This window comes from Abramis brama (genome assembly GCF_963993115.1).
Source record: "Abramis brama genome assembly, chromosome: 15".
In the NCBI taxonomy this organism is placed as follows: Eukaryota; Metazoa; Chordata; class Actinopteri; order Cypriniformes; family Leuciscidae; genus Abramis; species Abramis brama.
The window spans coordinates 15,739,456-15,760,099 of NC_139977.1; the positions used below are offsets into that span (position 1 = coordinate 15,739,456).

General features: G+C 39.6%; 3 protein-coding genes across 4 annotated transcripts; 2 read left to right on the forward strand and 1 right to left on the reverse strand.

The window, feature by feature from the left end:
- The first annotated feature begins 361 nt into the window (after positions 1–361).
- On the forward strand, positions 362–4,564 carry crcp (calcitonin gene-related peptide-receptor component protein). Its single transcript, XM_084138266.1, has 6 exons — positions 362–451; positions 1,745–1,781; positions 1,915–2,013; positions 2,147–2,241; positions 2,517–2,574; positions 3,794–4,564. The coding sequence occupies exons 1-6, from the start codon at positions 444–446 to the stop codon at positions 3,929–3,931; spliced, it is 435 nt and encodes a 144-aa protein (XP_083994392.1). The 5' UTR covers positions 362–443; the 3' UTR covers positions 3,932–4,564.
- Positions 4,565–4,859: 295 nt separating this feature from the next.
- tpst1l (tyrosylprotein sulfotransferase 1, like) lies at positions 4,860–11,821 on the forward strand. Of its 2 annotated transcripts, none has more exons than XM_084138264.1 (3): positions 4,860–5,117; positions 7,083–8,210; positions 10,848–11,821. In XM_084138264.1, exons 2-3 carry the CDS (start codon positions 7,375–7,377, stop codon positions 11,068–11,070), a joined length of 1,059 nt encoding a protein of 352 aa, XP_083994390.1. In that variant the 5' UTR covers positions 4,860–5,117; positions 7,083–7,374; the 3' UTR covers positions 11,071–11,821. The 2 variants fall into 2 exon arrangements, with proteins under 2 accessions (XP_083994390.1, XP_083994391.1); XM_084138265.1 differs by having other exon boundaries at positions 4,862–5,117; positions 7,322–8,210.
- Positions 11,822–18,957: 7,136 nt separating this feature from the next.
- On the reverse strand, positions 18,958–20,208 carry LOC311097982 (uncharacterized protein). Its single transcript, XM_084137987.1, has 2 exons — positions 20,073–20,208; positions 18,958–19,889 (listed from the first exon to the last, which is right to left on the reverse strand). The coding sequence occupies exons 1-2, from the start codon at positions 20,137–20,139 to the stop codon at positions 19,090–19,092; spliced, it is 867 nt and encodes a 288-aa protein (XP_083994113.1). The 5' UTR covers positions 20,140–20,208; the 3' UTR covers positions 18,958–19,089.
- Between the last annotated feature and the right edge of the window lie 436 nt (positions 20,209–20,644).

Genomic DNA, 20,644 nt, shown 5'->3' on the forward strand with positions numbered 1-20,644 from the left:
TTAACCGAGAATATAAGACTGAATCTAACTATACTTCATATATAAATATAAAAATAATAAATAAATATATTAAAATAAATTAATTAAAGTGTTCTATTGTAGTTCATCTTCCTTTATGTTTAATAACTTTTAAACGTTTACATTTTTAAAAACAGGAAACAGCACCTTCTCTTACTACATTTCAAAACCGTGCAATATCCGTGATTTATTGATGGGTTTGAATTTTGAGGGTTTTAATGGATTTATTTTGTTGCCCGGGGGATATGTTATAGTCAGAGTTTTATTAAAATCTCGTCAAAAATTATTATTTTTTGAACATTAGTTACAGGAATACTTACGCCTATAAACAAATGTGAACATGACAACTGGGTGGGAACGTTTAACAGAAAGCTTCGTTTTCTCGCCGGATCGTTTTTAGTTGTCGAACCAACAAGGAAAGCAAGATGGAAGTGTAAGCGGTCTAATTTACTTCTACACGTTTGAAGTCAAACTCAAACCATATAATAGTTGGTATTTTGTTGAAAACAATAGTATCTGGCGCTCTGATGAGTAAATACATTTTCCAAATTTATAATGAACTGTCGATTATGCGGCTCACGTGGTGGTCACTCTGTTGTTGGCCGTAAACTGCATGATGTACAGTAGTTCCAGCCATAATAACTCTCTGATCAACTTGATTATGAGCTGTTCTAACTAGCTAATCTTTTTGAAATACAATAGTCACCAATAATTGATGAAAAATAATTTGGGTGTAAAGACTATATAATCTTCATAGTACGTGTTGAATATGGCCGTATTGTATAGGGCTTTAATATCGAGAGAAATTCGAGGAACTTGCAAATAGTCAACATAGACATCAACACAAACTACTAATCCAAGTGAAGTAAAACTCAAAAAGATTATAAGACTTTGAGAGTTGCTCACACTGAATATAAGAATTTGAGTATTCGTTGTAAAAGGAATGTTAAAACAGTTATCGTGACAAAATGTTGTCTACTAACGATCAGTGTTATACTATTAAACTCGATCCACTTGATGGAGTTCACCAAAAAAACAAAAACAGCCCAGTTCCTGTCACCATCTGAACTTCCTAAACCAGGGGTGTCCAATCCTGCTCCTGGAGAGCCTGAGCCACTGTCCTGCAAAGTTTAGTTCCAACCCCAATTAAAACACACAAACCAGCTAAGACATATTAGAAACTTCCATTGTGTGTTGAGGCAGGTTGGAGCTAAACTCTGCAGGACAGTGGTCCTCCAGGACCGACTTTGTCAATAAATACTAGTGTTTAGGGCAGGAGTGTCCATTGTAAATATTTTTTTACTGTATTTTTTTATATAGTAAAGAGAGTGCAGTCCCACTGCTCACACACATGCATCAATTTCAAATGCACAAAATGCAAATGGTGTTTGTTGCAGTGCTCCAAAGTGTTGAAGCTTGTTTTTTTTGCCACGGAATAAAAAAATAAAAAAGTAATTGCAACTTTTTATCTCACAATTCTGCCTTTTTCTCAGAATCGTGAGATATAAACTCGAAATCGTAATTAGAAAAAGTCACAATTGTGAGACATAAACTCGGAATTGCGAGATAAAGAGTCAGAATTGTCAGTTAAAAAGTCGCAGTTAACTTATTTTATTATTATTCCGTGGCGAAAACAAGCTTCCATAAAGGTCTATTATAGCTGCTGTTAAAATACTTTTAGGTAATTTAACACAAGTTAATCCTAATTAAACATTTTGTTTTGTAGGAGGGATGCCAATGCTGCAATGCTGAGCAATTACGAGGTCAGTATGCATTTAACCCTTTTAGATTCAATTTGGACCCATTTGTGTGTTGTACATTTAAAGGTGTGTGTTATCAAAAATGCATGCATGCAGTTTTTGTTCCTGGCTGTACAAATGCCCTTTACTCCTCCAGGTCTATCAGCTGCTGACAGACCTGAAAGAAAAAAGAAAGGAGATGGTTAAAAATAAGCACAGCACCGGGCAGCAGAATCTAAACACCATCATGTATGAGGTGCTTGTCTTTGATGTGACTTAGAGCAAAGATGATATTTATATTTCCATCTTTATGAGATTGTTTTCTTCAAAATCTTCAGAAAGGGTTGCTCGCTCATGCCCTTTAACATTTGATGTATATGCTTCAACAGACCCTGAAGTACCTCTCCAAGACGCCATGTGTTCATCAGAAACCAGAGACTGTGAAGGAGTTTCTCACTGCCATGCTGCCTCACAAGCTTACTAAGTTAGTATTGTTTCTTCTTTTTAAACAATTGCTTTAGACTTTTTTTTTGTATGGGGAAAAAAAACTTATAGACCTGTCACAAACAAATGCAGACTGTCACATTAAATACAGTGTATTACAACCACTTTGTAACTCTGAGTTTGATTTGTGTCATGTGATGTGTGAGACAACAGTACTCGCCTGAGTTGCCTTTTTGCACTTGATAATGAGTGAACCTGCTTTTTTTTTTTTAGCCAAGAGTTGACTACTGTTTCTTTTTCTGTTCCTGTTTAAAGAGCTGAAAAGCTGCAGCTCCTTAACCACAGACCCCAGACTGCTGTTGAGATTCAGCTGGTGAGACTCTTTCGTAACCTTCCTCCTTTTTTACATCATTTCCAATTTCTTGAGAAGTACTGAGAATGTGCAATGCCATTCAAACGTTTTGGAACAGTTAATTATTTTATTGAATGAAAGGAATACTTTTATTCAGCAAGGACTGAAATTTAACATTAATAAAATAAAATAAAAGACAATATATGTTACAAATATGTAACAAAACAAATAATATCTATTTTAAATAGTTTCTGTTCCTTTGAACTTTCTATGCACCAAAGAACCATGTGACATTGTGGACTGAAGTAATACCTGCTGTCATGTCAAATTGTAGTATTTCAAAATATTACTGTTTTACTGTATTTTTGATCAAATAAATGCAGCCTTGTTCAGCATGAGACTTTAAAAAACGAATCTTATCGACCCCACATTTTTGAACGATTGTGTATAAGCAAATATTCACATAGTTGATTAGAAGTTAAACTTAAAGAAAAAATAAGCATACAAGAATTTAACAAACAAAAAACAATGAAATTGAAGTAGTAAATGTAAATGTATTTTCAGATAAACAGAATTTATTCGTCCTTGACACAAAATTCTGTGGAATATACATATAATAGTATGAGCAGTGTTGGGCAAGATGCTCTAAAAAAAAGTAATTACTATCTACTAATTACTACTTCAACAGTGTAATTAGATTACTGTACTAATTACTCTCTCTAAAAAGTATTGCATTACTTATTACTAATAACTTTCTAAATCCCAGGTCAACCTCAACCAGTTGAACATTACAAGGATAAACCTGAAACTGCTCTTTTAATTCTTTTAAATAAATACAATAAAATTGCATAAATTATTCTGGAACTGACAAAGTATTTAAAGAAGGTTACATTAAAAACAAATGTTTTGACAGTAGATGTTAAATATTTATGTCAAATCCACTTGTTTAATATGGAATTAACTGTAGAGGTAACTAATTAAATTACAGAAAAATTAAGTTATCCCTTACTTTATTTTTCAAGGGAAATTACAGTAATTAATTACTTAGTAATGCATTACACCCAACACTGATTAGGAGTATTATTATTAATATTATTACAAGGAAAAATGTATTAATCTGGTATCCTGAAGCCCTATGATTTATCTGTGCCCCTGTAATAAACTAATAGAACAGATTATATGGAGAAAAGGCCAGCGCTGGATGTTATATGTATAACCTATATATGACCTAACCTTACAGATGGTAGAAGAGAGTGAGGAAAGACTAACAGAAGAACAGATTGATGAACTTATACAGAAAGTCACAGACATCCTGCCTGGTGACCCCCAGAAAGAAGGCGATGCATCTGCTGACCCTGTGATGGAGACGGACCAGTAGCATCAACCCTGGAAACACAATGATTTCTTTTTTCTTTTCTTTTTTACATGCTTTCAATCCCAAACACACAAGAAACTGACTTCAGATTTGTTGACAGTGCTAATACTTCAGTATATACTGTTAATCTTAATCATATAATTAATAGTATATATAAAATATATTATCTTTATAACATTATATTATTGAAAACATGTCAGCCATAGATGGGTACATTTAGAGCAAAAAGTGATGTCTATAAAGTGTGTATTTATTTAACCCAGTGTATATATTGTACAAGCACATACCATATATAATTTTGTCAGCATTAGTAGCTTTTCAAATCCATTTGTAGTTGCATTGATCTTTGTTCAGAGGGGAAGTATAATCTTCTGGAGTCAAGACAATCTCACTTCCTATATAAAATCCTTCCTGTAATGCTTCTCTAATTTGGTATTTAATTATATTGTATTATCTTCATTGACCATTTAAAGGTGTGATCTGAGAGTGATTGAACCAAGCAAACCTGGCAAACGTTTATCATTTGTCAAACTGGCTCTATTGGCCTGTGTGAATATGAGATGTCAGTGTGTGACTGCAAGTTTCTACTGAGCTCTTATAACAAGACTTTTATCCATAAAGTTGTTTAATGTGAAACTTTTGTAATTTGTCTCACAATCGAATTATAAATAGACGTTTTCTCATGTCAGCCTTCCACAAACAGCATAAAACACTGAAGTTGCAAGTCCATATTTTCTAATAAATCTGACATATTGATGGTTTTATTGATTAAAAACATTCTCATTGACATTTCTCTTCTGAGGAGAAAAGAGACTGATGTAAATTCGACAGGAACTTGATTTATGAAAACAATGTCATGTCATAGAGAAAGCCAATGAAAAGCATCTGATTGGTAGAAAAGCATAGACGTTTGCTGTAACCAATGAAATTTGAGAGTTCCTCAATAGCGCTGTGGTAACTGGTATGGATTTAAAACCTCTGCTTAATTCAGGATTTCTCTTGAATTGAAATCGTCTGACAGTGAATCCTCACATATAGACAGAAAGAAGATTCATGAGAAATGTGCTCGCGGTGACAGACTCTCTCAACGTCAGAGCAATAGCTCCGTTTACACGATCTTTACGTCTGCATTTCATCAGAGACGTGATTCTGGAGAATGTAGGATTCGAGGAGTTGCACTTTCTGTACGGTAAGACGCGTCACGCTCTTGAACTATTTAAACTAAGAGTTGTTTTGTTTTTTTACGAGTCGTGAGTGTTTCACACACAGTTTCCTTGTTGCAGGCCGCCAGTCAATCGTGCTGAAGAATAACTTTGATCTCCGGTTGATTGTCTCCGATTTCCCTTACGACCATTTTAAACGTCTTCGTGTCACAGCTAATACATCCAAGTGAAATCAGCTATAATTATGAGCAAACGTATCCATATCACATTTATTCAAGTGAAAAACGTTCAGCGTTGTTTCAACTATACACGGTCATGAATCATGATCGAACGAACCGACTACACATATTGTAACAGCTCTGTCGACTTGTTGCATTATTGCAGTACGCGCGGTCACGTTTCCCTCAAATTACACGGCAACGATCTTAATCACTGAACTGAACACATTCGGTCTGCAACGCTTGGCGAATTCGAATCCTGTTGTGATACCCCAAAAATGCACTTAAAATTGCTAGGTACAAAGACCAACCAGACAACAACCAAAGTTAGCGAGAAAATGCACTGTTTAAAGCGATTTTAAATACCTTTTCCTGTTAAAATTATTTTTTTAATATACGTTAGTTATTCGTACGTTGTACGTATGGCACTATCATAACATAACTTTTTTTGTTTTTTTTAAACGAGTGTCATCGGATCAACCATTGGCGTGAGTCTGTGCCGGGACTACCTGTTTGTTCAACCAATGAGAGACGAATAAAGAGTTCAAGGGAAACCTGTTTGAGAACCGTCATTAGGTCTAAAATTCGAACTAATAATTGAGTAGATTATTAATAGGCACATTATTAATATGATGGATTAATTAAAGTAGAATGTTCGTAATAAGCAACTATGCCTGAGGTTAGAAATTTGCATAAAGCACGCCCCAAACATCTCTATATCAGGGTTTTATTTTCCATTTAAATTTCTATGTATGAAATTTAATCTTATCACGTAAAAGGCCACCCAGAATATGTGCCATTTGCATGTGGCTTCAGTTCCTACATTTTTCTATAAATTTAGAATAGATTCTAGCATGAAAGTTATTGATGAATCATGATTTTTTTTTTTTTTTTTTTGGCATTTAGTTGTATTTTACTTACTTACGTACATTTTTTATACTGCATTTGCTCTCATTTGGTTAATGATGAATCCGTTTAAGATCACCTATCAGGTGTTAGTTTCATGTGCGTATGTCATTTGGGAAACATGCATCGCAACTAAAAGCAACCACTGATGCTGCCCACAACAGGATGTGTTGGGGCTTATAGGTGTCAGCGTGCATGTTTTGCCAAAGTTTCATGTTCACATTTATAAAAGGTGCTGTAGACACCTCAAAAACAAAGGAAGGAAGGGTGACCTACACACATGGCGGTAGCAGTGTAACCAAACCATACCTGCTCATGCATGCAAAGGGGAAACTGGATATTCTAGTAGACTGAAGTGGATCAGTTCTGGTGAACCATTAAAAATCAAGATGAACAACATCTAAACTGACAAATTATTTCTTATTTTAATTTGTTAACTAAAAAAAAAATAATTTTGATCTATCAGTGGTCGTTTCTGTTAGTGAAGAAGTAGTGTTGTCATCATTACAGCATATACTTTTGAATATTGAGTCTAAAAGGTTGGGAACCACTGTACTAGATTACTCCGCTTTGACCTGGATACACATGGCACCTAAAAGATTGTCAAGATACACCATTCTTTTCACAGATTTTTTATTGTTTTTCTAGTTATATTTTCCTTTGTCGTGTTTAGGCTTGCATTTCAAGCGTAGTTCTTGAGTTACAAATTGGCTAACTCTAATTGTCTAATACCATTATGGTAATGTTGTACTGTAATGGTATTAGATGTGACATTTAATGTAACGTGAGACGCACAATAGTAGCCAATGCTGAAACAGACCTGGCAAAATCTGTTTTTGAAAGCGTTTTTCCTTCTCCTTTCTACAGGCACAATGGTGCTGACAGAGAACATAAGGCTTGACTTACCAAGTCTAAATTTATTGAAGCCCCAAGCAAGAGCCTGAAGAGCTGCTGGCTGGAAAAAAAATTTGCACATCCCTTCCCTCCCCCATTAACTTTTACCTAAGCTACATTCTCTCACCGTGACCCTTTCTGGAAAGCATTCACTCTGTCTTTCCAAGATCCCTCCTGACCTTTTTCCCCTTTCTGTTTTACCAATTTTGCAGGTCTCATTCTGCTTTTTATAACCACAAACCACATTCTCCCCTAACTATAAGTCATGAGAAAACAAACATGCAACATTCTCCTGATCTGCGGGGTCATCAGCTCCATCACAGTATTTTATCTTGGCCTCAGCACGATAGATTGTCCAAATGCCCGTTCTCGCGTGGCACCGCACGGGTGGGCAGTAAACCTACACGCTGGCAGAAACCTCAGTGATCCGTTACAATTCCCTGAGGAGTACAATGAGGAAACCCCTCTCATTTTCATTGGTGGAGTACCTCGGAGCGGCACCACACTAATGCGTGCTATCTTGGACGCCCACTCTCTTGTTCGGTGTGGAGAGGAGACCCGGGTCATCCCCCGGCTGTTAGCCATGCAGGCCACCTGGAGTCACTCGGCACGTGAGCGGCTCCGTCTCAACGAGGCTGGTGTCACCGATGAGGTCCTGGACTCCGCTGTCCGTGCCTTCCTGTTGGAGATCATAGTGGGGCATGGCGAGCCCGCTCCGAGACTCTGCAATAAGGACCCGTTTGCTCTGAAGTCCCTCACCTACCTCTCCAAGCTCTTCCCAAAAGCGAAGTTTATTCTTATGCTTCGCGATGGCAGGGCCACTGTACACTCTATGATTTCCCGCAAGGTGACCATCACTGGATTTGACTTGACGAGTTACCGGGACTGTTTGGTGAAGTGGAACCGGGCAGTGGAGGTGATGTATGACCAGTGTCTGGCTGCAGCTGATGGCAACTGTCTGCCCGTGCACTACGAGCAGCTGGTGCTGAACCCTGAGCAGGTGATACGCAAGCTCCTTCATTTCCTAGATCTGCCGTGGGACACCGCTGTGCTGCACCACGAACAGTTTATTGGGAAAGCTGGTGGAATTTCACTGTCAAAGTGAGTGAGTTTGGTGCTTTGATATATTTGCTGTCACACTTTTAAGCTATTTTTGTTGCATTCACATGCATGGTGATAAACAACAATATATAGCCTGTATTAAAATATTTCGTCTAAATAATTCAAAGTAAAACACTATGGACTGGTTTCACAGACAGGGCTTAGATTAAGCCAGGATTAGGCCTTAGTTTAATTAGGACATTTAAGTAGCTTTTATAAACGTGCCTTAGAAAAAAACATTACTGGTGTTTACTTGAGATAAAACAGTGGCACTGATATATTAGTCAACATTTGAAGTGGATCAAAACCTTTCATCAAATTTTGAACAATACCCGTTCTTGTCTTAGGACAACTTTGATGAACTTTTTTGATCCACTTCAAATGTTGACTACTGTAATTTAAAGGTGCCATAGAATGCATTGATACAATATTTTAAATTGTTCTCTGATATCTACATAGAAGGTATGTGGCTTAGGTAAGGGCAAAAATTCACCAGATACGGTTTTACATGTCCATATACAACCCTAGGATTTGTCCCTAGAATGAAATGGGCTGTTATTACCTCATTTGGAAGGGTCATGAATAATAATGTTTAGCTCTGCTCTGATTGGCTGTTTCACAGATTTGTACGCAGGAGCTGTGATGTACTCTGAAATACAAACGAGCAAAATAATCATACTTCAGCTCTCAAACAAAAAAATATTTTAACAAATTGACTGGATGCATTGTCAAATGACAGTCGTGTTCACCAAAAGTGGTGGAGAAGGTCACGTTAGCTAGAAGGAGCGAGTGAGCTATCTGTAAGCAACCAAACTAACCTAGTAAGCTCCTGAGTTATGTGTTGTTGTTGAAATATAGGCTAAATTATAATACTACCCGACAAAAGGGACTGACATAGATGTGTCTACAGTTGTATTTGTAGATTTATATGACAACACAGGCCGCAAATAATATTAACCTCCTTGTAAATAGATCTTCATACTATTTAGTTATCTATGCTCGTTACTTGGAGCTTGCTAGTTAGCTTAGGTTAACGTTACTGTACTAGCATCTTGAGTTCGATCTCGACAATAACTTAAGTGAGCTAACAACATTAACGATAATTTACCCTAAGAAACCTTCGATTTAAAAAGAAATGGCTTCAACAATCAAGAAGTGGATAAAATCACTATCTTTACTTACTGCTTGCGGTAGGGGTTGTAAGGGCAATACAGTTGGAATTGCCCCCTTCTTCAGTATCGGACTCAGTATGCTTGATGTTGTTCCCAGGTTAGAAAAACTGTCAGTGGTGAATTGGGCAGAGCAAACTAACAACTTTCAATGAAAATGGTGCGATATCCTGTTGTAGATAAACATCAGTTCTGTTCTGTGGGAAGGGTATGAAAAGTGCTCACATCTCCTGCACAGCCTGGAACATAACATTTATATCCATGATCTGCCATTTTGGCTATTGTCCTTGTTTGCTTTTTCACAATACCTGCAGAACTTCTGATGTTTCGGCTGTGCAGGTCCATGTTAATACTGCCTGGCCTAGAACAAGGGCTGGTATATGCAAATTTTGGGGCGTAAATATTAATGATCCCGACTGCAACGTTATGTTGGGACCGTTTTTCAGTGGACTTTTGCAAACATGAGATTTACATATGAAGGAGGAAACAATGGTGTTTGAGGCTCACGTATGTCAGTTCCATGTTCAGAACTCTTATTATTCAACTATGCCAAGTTAAATACAGTTTTCCATTCTATGGCACCTTTAAGATATGTCAGTGCAAGCTTAAACATGCATTTTAGTCTGGGACTAGCTTGAGCCTTGTCTGTGAAACTGGGGGTACATGATTTTTAACATCTGGACATCATGCACTAAATAACTGAGAATCACACACTACAAGTTGTTCTGAACACAGCAAACTCACACAGACACATGTCCCTCATCATTGCTAGGAGGTGCATGACAAATTAAAACAATAAGTGTTCTAAAACCAGCTCAAAATATGAAACGTGTTTGATATCCTCCGACTAGAAAGAATCATAGTCTGAAGCTAGAAAATCTGCAGGCAGATTGTGTTGACTCCTGACTGTAAATCTGGGCAAAAGTCAAAAATGGTGTATTCCAGCCTTAAAATGAAGACACAATTTACCTTAAACATAGGAACTAATTCTTGGCCACAATATATTTTTTTCCCCACATGTCATGTGCGGGGCTCTGTATTTGATACTGATATATACATACTAAAAAATGTAAGTAAAAGAAGGAAAAAAACATTCTATTTCTATTCGTTCTATTTGAGTCTGACACCCGTCAATATTTTAATTCACCATTTCTTTTTACATCTACGGCTTTTACAGACAATGGGTCAGACATGCAGGTTTACGTTTCCTAGTCAAGAGCTAGATTTAGTGTTCTCTATGTAAATATGCCACTACGTTGTAATACGATATGTAAAACAAATGGATTAGGGGTAAATGGGCTGTTTGTTTGACCAGCAAGCATTTTCAAAGTCTTAGCACTTAACCTCTAGAGGGCAGATTATTTTATTTTCATGATGTCTTAGGCAAGCACTTAGGCCTTGTCTGCCATATTTCTAAATCTATATGATTATTCATTCATTGTCTCTTTTATTCCTGTTTCTCTTCCAGAGTGGAACTGTCAACTGATCAAGTCGTCAAGCCAGTGAATACGGATGCTCTGTTTAAATGGGTGGGCAAGATCCCTGCTGATGTGGTGAATGATATGGCCAGCCTTGCCCCGATGTTAAGTCGATTAGGTTATGACCCCCGGGCCAACCCGCCAAATTACAACAAGCCTGATCTCTTATTTCTGAACAATACAAAGTCAGTTGTGAAGTCAATCCAAAATTAAAAGGTCCTCTGTGGATACAACCTGTGAATACTTGGAAGCAATAAACATCGTGCATTTTATGAGCATGCAAAGCCTCTACTTGAATTAATAACATGTAGGATGACAGAACGAAGCCGCAAGCACCACTGTTTCTTATGGCGAGAGTTTCATAAAGTGATAAAATGTTCTAAAACCAAGTTTTAATGATGTATTGTAAGTCATTTTTCAATTAAATTCAATTTAGATGTTTTGTAGATGCTATGATGTTGCTAATGTTGTCAGTCTAATGACTGTATTGTGGTTGTTGTCTTTTTATTATTTTTTGTACGTGTTAATGCATGCGTGTCGTGGCAAATGTTTTCCAAATGTGTCTGAATATCACACAGGAAACGATGCTTGTAGAAAGAGGAAGTCAACAGTTGCACAGAACTACCACTTTTTGTTTTTTTCTCTTTGACTGCAGGATTATAAAGGAAGTTTAGACATGTTTCACAAGCTTTTAAAGATAATCTAATTTTGTTGTAGGCTTTTTATTATGAATTTATGAATTGCCAACTTGACAAATGTGTTCCAAATATGCAAGTGTGGGTATCTGCAGGTCAGAGTAGCCTAATGGTTGTGCCGAAAGGTAGGAGTTTTATCAAAAGTTCTTTACAATTAGTTTGATGAGTGTAGGTGTAGGGCAAGGATTGAAGGACTTCGTACATGATCTCTGCTGTGGATGAACTCTCAGTCCTCAACATTCTTTCACAATAAAAGTCCAGTAACATGACCAGTCCGTCTTCTTACTACTTTTTGATGCGTGTTGTAACATACTTTTTGTTACATAAAAAAACATGTATTTATTAAAAGTTGGTTTCTGAAGAAAACGTGTCTACGCTTGTGACATTATTGTTGTTATGTGGTGTAATGAAAATCACATTTACAGGACTTTTAAAAATACTTTACTACGTTTTATTAGCGAATCTAATTGTTATCGCATTGAGGGGAAAAAAAGAGCTGACCCCGACGTGATTTGAACACGCAACCTTCTGATCTGGAGTCAGACGCGCTACCGTTGCGCCACGAGGTCTTGTGGTTACTTTTGCCACTTTACATTAACTATATTATATCATACTATAATTTATCGACTTGGTTTATTTTTTCATGTCTTATTTAAATTTTGGAGTACACATCTGATACTAAAACATTTCTCTAAAGTAATTTGGCACCACACAATGAATGTACTGACGAAAAGCTTGCCAGCTGCCATTTCATAAATGCCTCACAGGATTTCGAAGACAACTGTGTAATATTTCAGTCCACAAAGTGCAAGCCTTCAGATTTTATTAAAGTCTATCTTGGAATCACAAAACATTTTCTCAATCTCAAAGCACATTTATCAGTTATAAAACTTGTATCTACGCTCACGCTATTTCCCAAACATGTTAATAGAGGCGGCTAAATACATAGTCACATTGTTTGAATAAGCACGCTAGTAAGCAAATTATTCATGTCCCTGGTGGTCTAGTGGTTAGGATTCGGCGCTCTCACCGCCGCGGCCCGGGTTCGATTCCCGGTCAGGGAACAGCGTTTTTTCTTCATACGTTTACACTAATCATATCAACTATAACATTATATACACCAATTGTTGTATATAATGTTAACCCTAACCCTAACCCTAACAGTTTTTCTGAATTGCTAAAACACTAAATCCCATTCTCTGAACCAAATTCTCAATAACCTAAACCAGTTTGTAGAATAAATCACTCTTTCTGTAAAACATTAAACACGTTCAGGCAGTCAGACACTGTTTGCAAATCTCATGCATTCTTTTTGCAAAATTCTAAACACATTCTCACTCACTAAAACCCATTTTGCTCTGTGATGCATTTATGTTTCAAAACGCTCAGCGTGAGACTCACGCAATTGACACTTTTCACACGATCACGCCACACATCCATTTTCTGACGCAGAGATAAATCGAAGCAAAGAGGAAACTGACACCGACAAACAAGACAGAGCTTGATCCATTGATATGCAACTAATTCTCAGCTCTCAAATTCTGTCAATTTTATTACGAAATTCAAACAATAAATAGGCCTACCGTTTTGGCGGTTTTAAATGTGACAGATCGCTGTAGCACCTCAGTTCAAGCAGCATGTGAACCGATCATCTCTCTTTACTACTAGTTAATAGTAAATAAACATAAATAAACAATATCGCCGGACCCGATTACGCCTTCTCACGCACCCACTGCCGACCCGTGGAGACAGGTAGGTGTTGCATTGCACACTCAGACCCCGCTTCGGGCCGCCCCCGGGCCTTCCGAGCCGGGTCCCTGTCCTCCACCTTGCTGCCCCACACCGGGTACATCTGTGGTACCCCTGGTTCCCTGGCCCGGAAAGTGCTTCCCAACCTGTCTGGCCGGCTCCCCCGTACCATCAGACTCGGCTGTACGATTCAGTTCGGCCGGCGTCCGCCCAAGTTCAGCGCTGTTCGCTACAGCGAATGTGCACCTGTCATGCACGCAGACATCGCAGTCCTACTGGCGAAGGGTGCAATTGAGCCGGTCCCTCCAGCCGATATGAAGACCGGCTTCTATAGCCCGTACTTCATTGTACCCAAGAAAGGTGGTGGGTTACTGCCAGTCTTGGACCTGCGACACTTGACTCGGGCCCTTTATAAGCTTCCGTTCAAGTGGCTAACGCAGAGATGCATTTTTGAATGCTCTGTCCCCGAAACTGGTCTGCAGCGTTCGACCTGAAGGAAGCGTACTTCAGATCTCTATCCTTCTGCAACGCAGGCTATGCCTGTGTTTTTGCGTTTGAGGGTTCGAAGTCAGTACAAAGTCCTACCCTTCGAGTGCTCCACAGCCAGTTGGGTCTTCGGGTCAACTGGGAAAAGAGTAAACTCGCCCACAGGCTGAGGATCTCTTTTTCCGGCATGGAGATGGACTCGGTCCAACACGTCTCTCAAGAGGAGCGTGTCCGTTCGGTGCTATACACAAATCCGCCGCGAACTCTATGGGCGCTGCCATCTTGCCTGCCGCCATTACTGCGTGCCTGCGAAGTGTGACGGTATGACACTTGCCGGTGCCCTCTAATGACATTTCAATGAAAGCGGATCCTGCTCATGAAAGAAAATGTCTGGTGTGAAAGGGAACATTGGGTAGATGATGCCAGGCAGTGGCCAAAACTTACCGATAAAGGTAATTTATTGACAACATAATGTATTAATGTAAAAATGCGTCAGCCAAATGTAATGTAATTAAGACGTGTATTAATTGATGACAACAATAAAACCGAACGCTGTCATTACTAGCTGTGTTGCTAATATGTTCACAAGCTTCACAAGTTGCAAATAACTATTAGCCACGACCAGTTGTAGCAATAAAATACATGTTCTTACAGGTATTCAAGATTATTTTATTAATCATCTGGCATGCGATGAGCTTCAGAACCTAAACTACAGGGCATTGATTGAAGGTCAGAATTACATGAGCTCCGGATGGATTGGCCAGATACTGCATACCATCGCAGATGAGCTCATCACATTAAAAGGTGTCGTGAGGTTTTCACAGGCAGTGAACTCGTACCATAATGTGTCAGTAACAGTACAGAGAGAAAACTGCAAAGTTCTCGAAGTAGTGTGTGACTGCATGGCCGGCCGAGGGAAGTGTTGTAGCCATACAGCAGGGCTACTGTACAAAATTAAAGATGCGACAACAAGAGGGTTCACAGGCTTGGCCTGCACAGACACAGCATGTGCTGGAACAGCTCCACTTGTGACAATGTAGTCCCAGAGACAGTGGAAAATATGCAAACGCAGCGCAGTGGCCCCAGAAAATCCATGAGTGTAATCTCTACTGCATTTGATGATAAAGATGATAATGTTATTGCACATCTTTCAGCACCAGACATGGTTGGCTTATCTATGGTTCCTGGAACTATCTTGCATCATGTGTTGACTGCTCAACCACACACTGCACACACTGAAACAGGTCCACCCAAAGAGCACACAATGTGTGCAGAACAAAAATGCACACTTTGCAACACAACATTTAAAAATTATATACAATGTGGGGAACAGGACAGGCAGTGATTAGAAACGGAGACCAAGGGCCAGAATAGTCATCTGTGGCTGGACCAGAGAAAAATTAGAATAACCAGTAATGAGGCATCTGAGGTACCAAAAAAGACAGACCCAACAAACTGGGAAGAAAGAAAATTTAACACAAGGTTTTCTGGAAATGAGGCTACTAGGTACGGTCAACAAGCTGAGCCTTTGGCTAGACAATGTTTCGAGCAGACAACAGGGCTTACAGTGGAGACTACAGGCCTGGTTGTGCATGATCAAGAAAATTGGCTTGGTGCAAGTCTCGATGGAATTATTGACACAGATACTATTCTTGAGATTAAGTGTCCCACACCAAAAAAGCACATGGTGGCAGTCTGCAAAAAATTATAGATTCAAACAAATACGATGTTAGATTGATTGATGGAAAGTACGTTCTGAGGGAAACAGCATCTGTGTTAGGGTACTACTATCAGGTCCAGGTAGCAATGCACTGTGCAAAAAAAAAGAATTGTAAATTTATGGTGTGGACCCCAAATTAACATGTGATTACAGATGTACCCTACAACGAAGAGTGGACAATGAACAAAATCTGCCACCTGAAGAGGGTGTACTTTCAGCATCTGCTACCAGCAGTAGCAACAAGAATTGCACACGGGGTCAAGACAATTTGTGGGCTCAAGTAGCTATTACACTTTAATGTGCTTTCCCATGACAACTTAGCGGTAATACACAGATCAAGAGTTTGACATTTGTTCACTGTTTACAACTGTACATTTTAACTATCTGCATTGCATTGTTATGGCAACTTAATACACATATCAAGAGTTCGACATTTGTTTACAGTTTAAACCTGTACATTTTAACTATTTGCAATTGCTGTCTGAAACTGTTGGTTGCTTTGTTAGATTTTCTGTTGAAATACAAATGAATATTTGGTATACTGTGACCTTCTTTAGCCTAAGGACATAATCTATACAATATTGACCATATCACACTCACACTTTCCCATGACAACTTAGCCCATGGCACACTCTCACACACACACACACACACACACACACACACACACACACACACACACACACACACATCCATTTCAGGTGTTTCTTATTCATTCAGTACTGTTACAGATTAACTGAGGTTGCAAATTACATAACCCTGCACAAATACTTACAATCTCATCAACACTTTGCAACCTACCAGACATAACATTACACAAAATCTTAAAACCCTTCAGCCTTCGAATTGCTCGCTCAATGTGAATTCTGACATTAGCTAGGCGACATGTGGATGTACAGATACCCCTTGCTAAATTTTACTCAAGTACAAGTAAAAGTACTACAGTCAGATGTCTACTTAAGTAAAAGTACTAAAGTACTTGTTTTTAAAAGTACTTGAGTATCAAGAGTACAAGAGTACATTTTCTAAATATTGCATTACTACTGCCACAGTGCTTACATTGGTAAACACAGCAAACACTTGAAGCGAAAACTATCATTAACTTGTTCAGAAAATTGAAATAGTCTGGCGAGGTGGGGCACGGGTTGGCACATTCCCGGGATGTGATATTTTTTTTCCCAGGATGGTAGGGGAAGACTCATGAATATTCATTAGGGAAGTCATCCCTGATTGGTCTGATGACCTACCCCTAACCCCACCCCTAAACCTACCCGTCACTGGGGGTCTTATGACCTCCCTAACCCCGCCCCTAAACCTACCCGTCACTGGGGTTAAGACCAATCAGGGATGACTTCCCTAATGAATATTCATCAGTCTTCCCCTACCATCTTGGAAAAAAAAAATATTGCTCCCGGGATGGACCTGCTGCGTCTTCATCCATTGTTTAGTCCATGGTTTCGTCTCTTATCTAAATCTGACCATGGAGTTGACTTTGGCGGAAAGCTGAAGGTGATTGCTGATAGGCTGTCCCAATCAGTGGCGCCTGCACAATCCAATCACATTTGAGAGGGAAACAACAAATTGAGGGTTTCCGAGATGTTTCTTTTTTCCTTTTTTTTTTAGAAGAAGAAGAAGTAACGGGTACTCACGGTTATGGATAGAAATGTAGTGGAGTATTATCTGACTTTAAGAAGTTAGATATTTTAATTCAGCCTACCATCCAGACCGTGTTTGCACTTATCCAGTGTTTTTGGCTGCATTTAATTCTGAAGAATTAAAATGATGAGCAGCGAATGTCAAAAAGAGCAGGTGAGAAATAACATATTTCTGTTTCTTTTACAGACCGCGTCTCCTATAGGAGTTGGCTGTCAAGGAGTATTAAAAAAAAAATAAAAAAAACATATGTGGTGTTCAGGTAATAGGCTTCACCAGGCCTTCCTGAATATGAGCTCCCATATACTGTGGCTTATCAGGTCAGAGGCCTCACTAGACCTTTCTGAATATGAGCTCCCACATACTGTGGTTATCAGGTCATAGGCCTCACTAGGCCTTCCTGAATATGAGCTCCCACATACTGTGGTTATCAAGTTATAGGCCTCACCAGGCCTTCTTGAATATAGCTCCCACATAATGTAGTTATCAGGTCATAGGCCTCACTAGGCCTTCCTGAATATGAGCTCCCACATACTGTGGTTGAATATGAGCTCCCACATACTGTGGTTATCAGGTCATAGGCCTCACTAGGCCTTCCTGAATATGAGCTCCCACATACTGTGGTTGAATATGAGCTCCCACATACTGTGGTTATCAGGTCATAGGCCTCACTAGGCCTTCCTGAATATGAGCTCCCACATACTGTGGTTATCAGGTCATAGGCCTCACTAGGCCTTCCTGAATATGAGCTCCCACATACTGTGGTTATCAGGTCATAGGCCTCACTAGGTCTTCCTGAATATGAGCTCCTACTGTACATACTGTGGTTATCAAGTTATAGGCCTCACCAGGCCTTCTTGAATATAGCTCCTACATAATGTAGTTATCAGGTCATAGGCCTCACTAGGCCTTCCTGAATATGAGCTCCCACATACTGTGGTTAGCAGGTCATAGGCCTCACTAGGCCTTCCTGAGTATGAGCTTCCACCTACTGTGGTCACCAGGTTTCAGGCCTCACCGGCCTTCCTGAGTATGAGCTCCCACATGCTGTGGTCGCCAGGTTACAGGCCTCACCAGGCCTTCCTGGATTCGGAATGGCTAAGCACACGCACTTTTGTTTTGTGAACTTTCTAAAATCCATATTCATGGTAAGGGTTATGGCGCTGTTCGCTTCGTTCCCTTTTTTACGTGGCTCAGACTCTGGTTCTTCACCTTGGGTCCCACTCTAGATGCGTCCTCTGTCGCAATGTATTATATCTATCTATCTATCTTGGAATCACAAAACATTTTCTCAATCTCAAAGCACATTTATCAGTTATAAAACTTGTATCTACGCTCACGCTATTTCCCAAACATGTTAATAAAAGTATATATATTAAAGACGGTAACTTGTGTATAATTTTATTATATAAAATTGGCTAAATACATAGTCACATTGTTTGAAAAAGATACACTAATCATATCAACTATAACATTATATACACCAATTGTTAAACAGTTTTTCTGAATTGCTAAAACACTAAATCCCATTCTCTGAACCAAATTCTCAATAACCTAAACCAGTTTGTAGAATAAATCACTCTTTCTGTAAAACATTAAACACGTTCAGGCAGTTAGACACTGTTTGCAAATCTCATGCATTCTTTTTGCAAAATTCTAAACACATTCTCACTCACTAAAACCCATTTTGCTCTGTGATGCATTTATGTTTACATTTACATTTACATTTAGTCATTTAGCAGATGCTTTTATCCAAAGCGACTTACAAAGTAGGACTAGATTAAGCGAGTCATCATGAAGAGGCAAAAACAAAAAGCGGCGCAAGAAGTGCTCAAGATACAAAGTTCAGGCATTATTCAGAGTAGCATAAGCCCGATAAGTGAGGTTAAGAGGGAAAGGGGAGGGTTTTTTTTTTTTTTTTTTTTTTTTTTATGTGGATAAGTGCTCACGGAAGAGATGGGTTTTCAGATGTTTTTTGAAGGTTGTCAGGGATTCTGCATTCCGGATGAGGGTGGGGAGAGTGTTCCACCAGCATGGAACTGTGAATGAGAATGTTCTGGAAAGTGATTTTGTGGCTTTCTGGGATGGAACCACGAGACGACGCTCGTTGGCTGATCGTAGGCTTCTGGTAGGGATGTAGACTCGTAGGAGTGAGTGAAAGTAGGAGGGAGCTGAGCCTGTGATAGATCTGTAAGCAAGCGTCAATGCCTTGAACTTGATGCGAGCAGTGAGAGGTAGCCAGTGCAGTGAGATGAACAGAGGAGTGACGTGGGCCCTCTTTGGCTCGTTGAAGACAAGACGAGCTGCAGCATTTTGGATCATCTGTAGGGGTTTAGTTGCACATGCTGGAAGTCCGGCCAGAAGAGCATTACAGTAGTCAAGCCTAGAAATGACCAGGGCCTGGACGAGAAGTTGTGTTGCATGCTCAGTTAGGAAAGGCCTGATCTTCCTGATGTTGTGCAGTGCAAACCTGCATGATCGAGCTGTCTTTGAAATGTGATCTGTGAAGGTCAGCCGGTCATCAAACGTTACTCCAAGATTTCTCACCGACCTTGATGGGGTGATTGATGATGACTCTAGCTGGATGGTGAAGTCGTGCTGTAGAGACGGATTGGCAGGGAGGACGAGAAGCTCAGTCTTTGCCAAGTTGAGCTGCAGGTGATGTTCCTTCATCCACGTCGAGATGTCCGCCAGGCAGCTTGAGATCCGTGCAGCTACTGTGGGGTCATCTGGTTGGAACGAGAGGAAGAGCTGTGTGTCATCAGCATAGCAGTGGTAGGAGAAGCCGTGTGCTTGCATGATGTGTCCCAGTGATGTGGTGTAGATGGAGAAGAGGAGGGGACCAAGAACTGAACCCTGGGGAACCCCTGTGGTCAGTTGATGTGCTCTCCATGCGACCTTGAAGGACCTACCTGTGAGATAGGACTCAAACCAGTGGAGTGAAGTTCCTGTGATGCCCAGTGATGAGAGGCTGGACATAAGGATCTGATGATTCACAGTGTCGAAGGCAGCAGACAGATCCAGGAGGATGAGTACTGAAGATTTGGAAGCAGCTTTTGTGATCCGTAGGGCTTCTGTGACAGACAGTAGTGCAGTCTCAGTAGAATGCCCTTTCTTGAAGCCGGATTGGTTGACATCCAGCTGGTTGTTGAGAGACAGAAAGGATGTTACTTGGTTGAAAACAGCTCTTTCAAGTGTCTTCGCAATGAATGGTAGGAGAGAGATAGGTCTGTAATGTTCTACAAATGATGTGTTTAGCGTTGGTTTTTTAAGCAGTGGAGTAATCCGAGCTTGCTTGAATGCTGTAGGGAAAATGCCAGTATGGAGGGATGAGTTGATGATGTGTGTGAGTGCTGGAAGAAGTGTGGGAGAGATGGCTTGTAGAAGGTGTGAGGGGATGGGGTCTAGAGGGCAGGTGGTAGGGTGACTGGAGAGGAGAAGTGTAGATACTTCTTCCTCGGTTAGTGGAGAAAAGGAGGACAGA

Bases quoted from the DNA above. Each gene is read 5' to 3' on its own strand.
- crcp (XM_084138266.1), top strand. The intron at 2,014-2,146 runs GTGCTTGTCTTT...ATGCTTCAACAG, and splicing joins TAAACACCATCATGTATGAG to ACCCTGAAGTACCTCTCCAA. The intron at 2,575-3,793 runs GTGAGACTCTTT...CTAACCTTACAG, and splicing joins CTGCTGTTGAGATTCAGCTG to ATGGTAGAAGAGAGTGAGGA.
- tpst1l (XM_084138264.1), top strand. From the start codon at position 7,375: ATGAGAAAACAAACATGCAACATTCTCCTGATCTGCGGGGTCATCAGC. The intron at 8,211-10,847 runs GTGAGTGAGTTT...TTTCTCTTCCAG, and splicing joins GGTGGAATTTCACTGTCAAA to AGTGGAACTGTCAACTGATC.
- LOC311097982 (XM_084137987.1), bottom strand. From the start codon at position 20,139: ATGTCCAGCCTCTCATCACTGGGCATCACAGGAACTTCACTCCACTGG. The intron at 19,890-20,072 runs GTAGGTCCTTCA...CGTTCCAACCAG, and splicing joins GTTTGAGTCCTATCTCACAG to ATGACCCCACAGTAGCTGCA.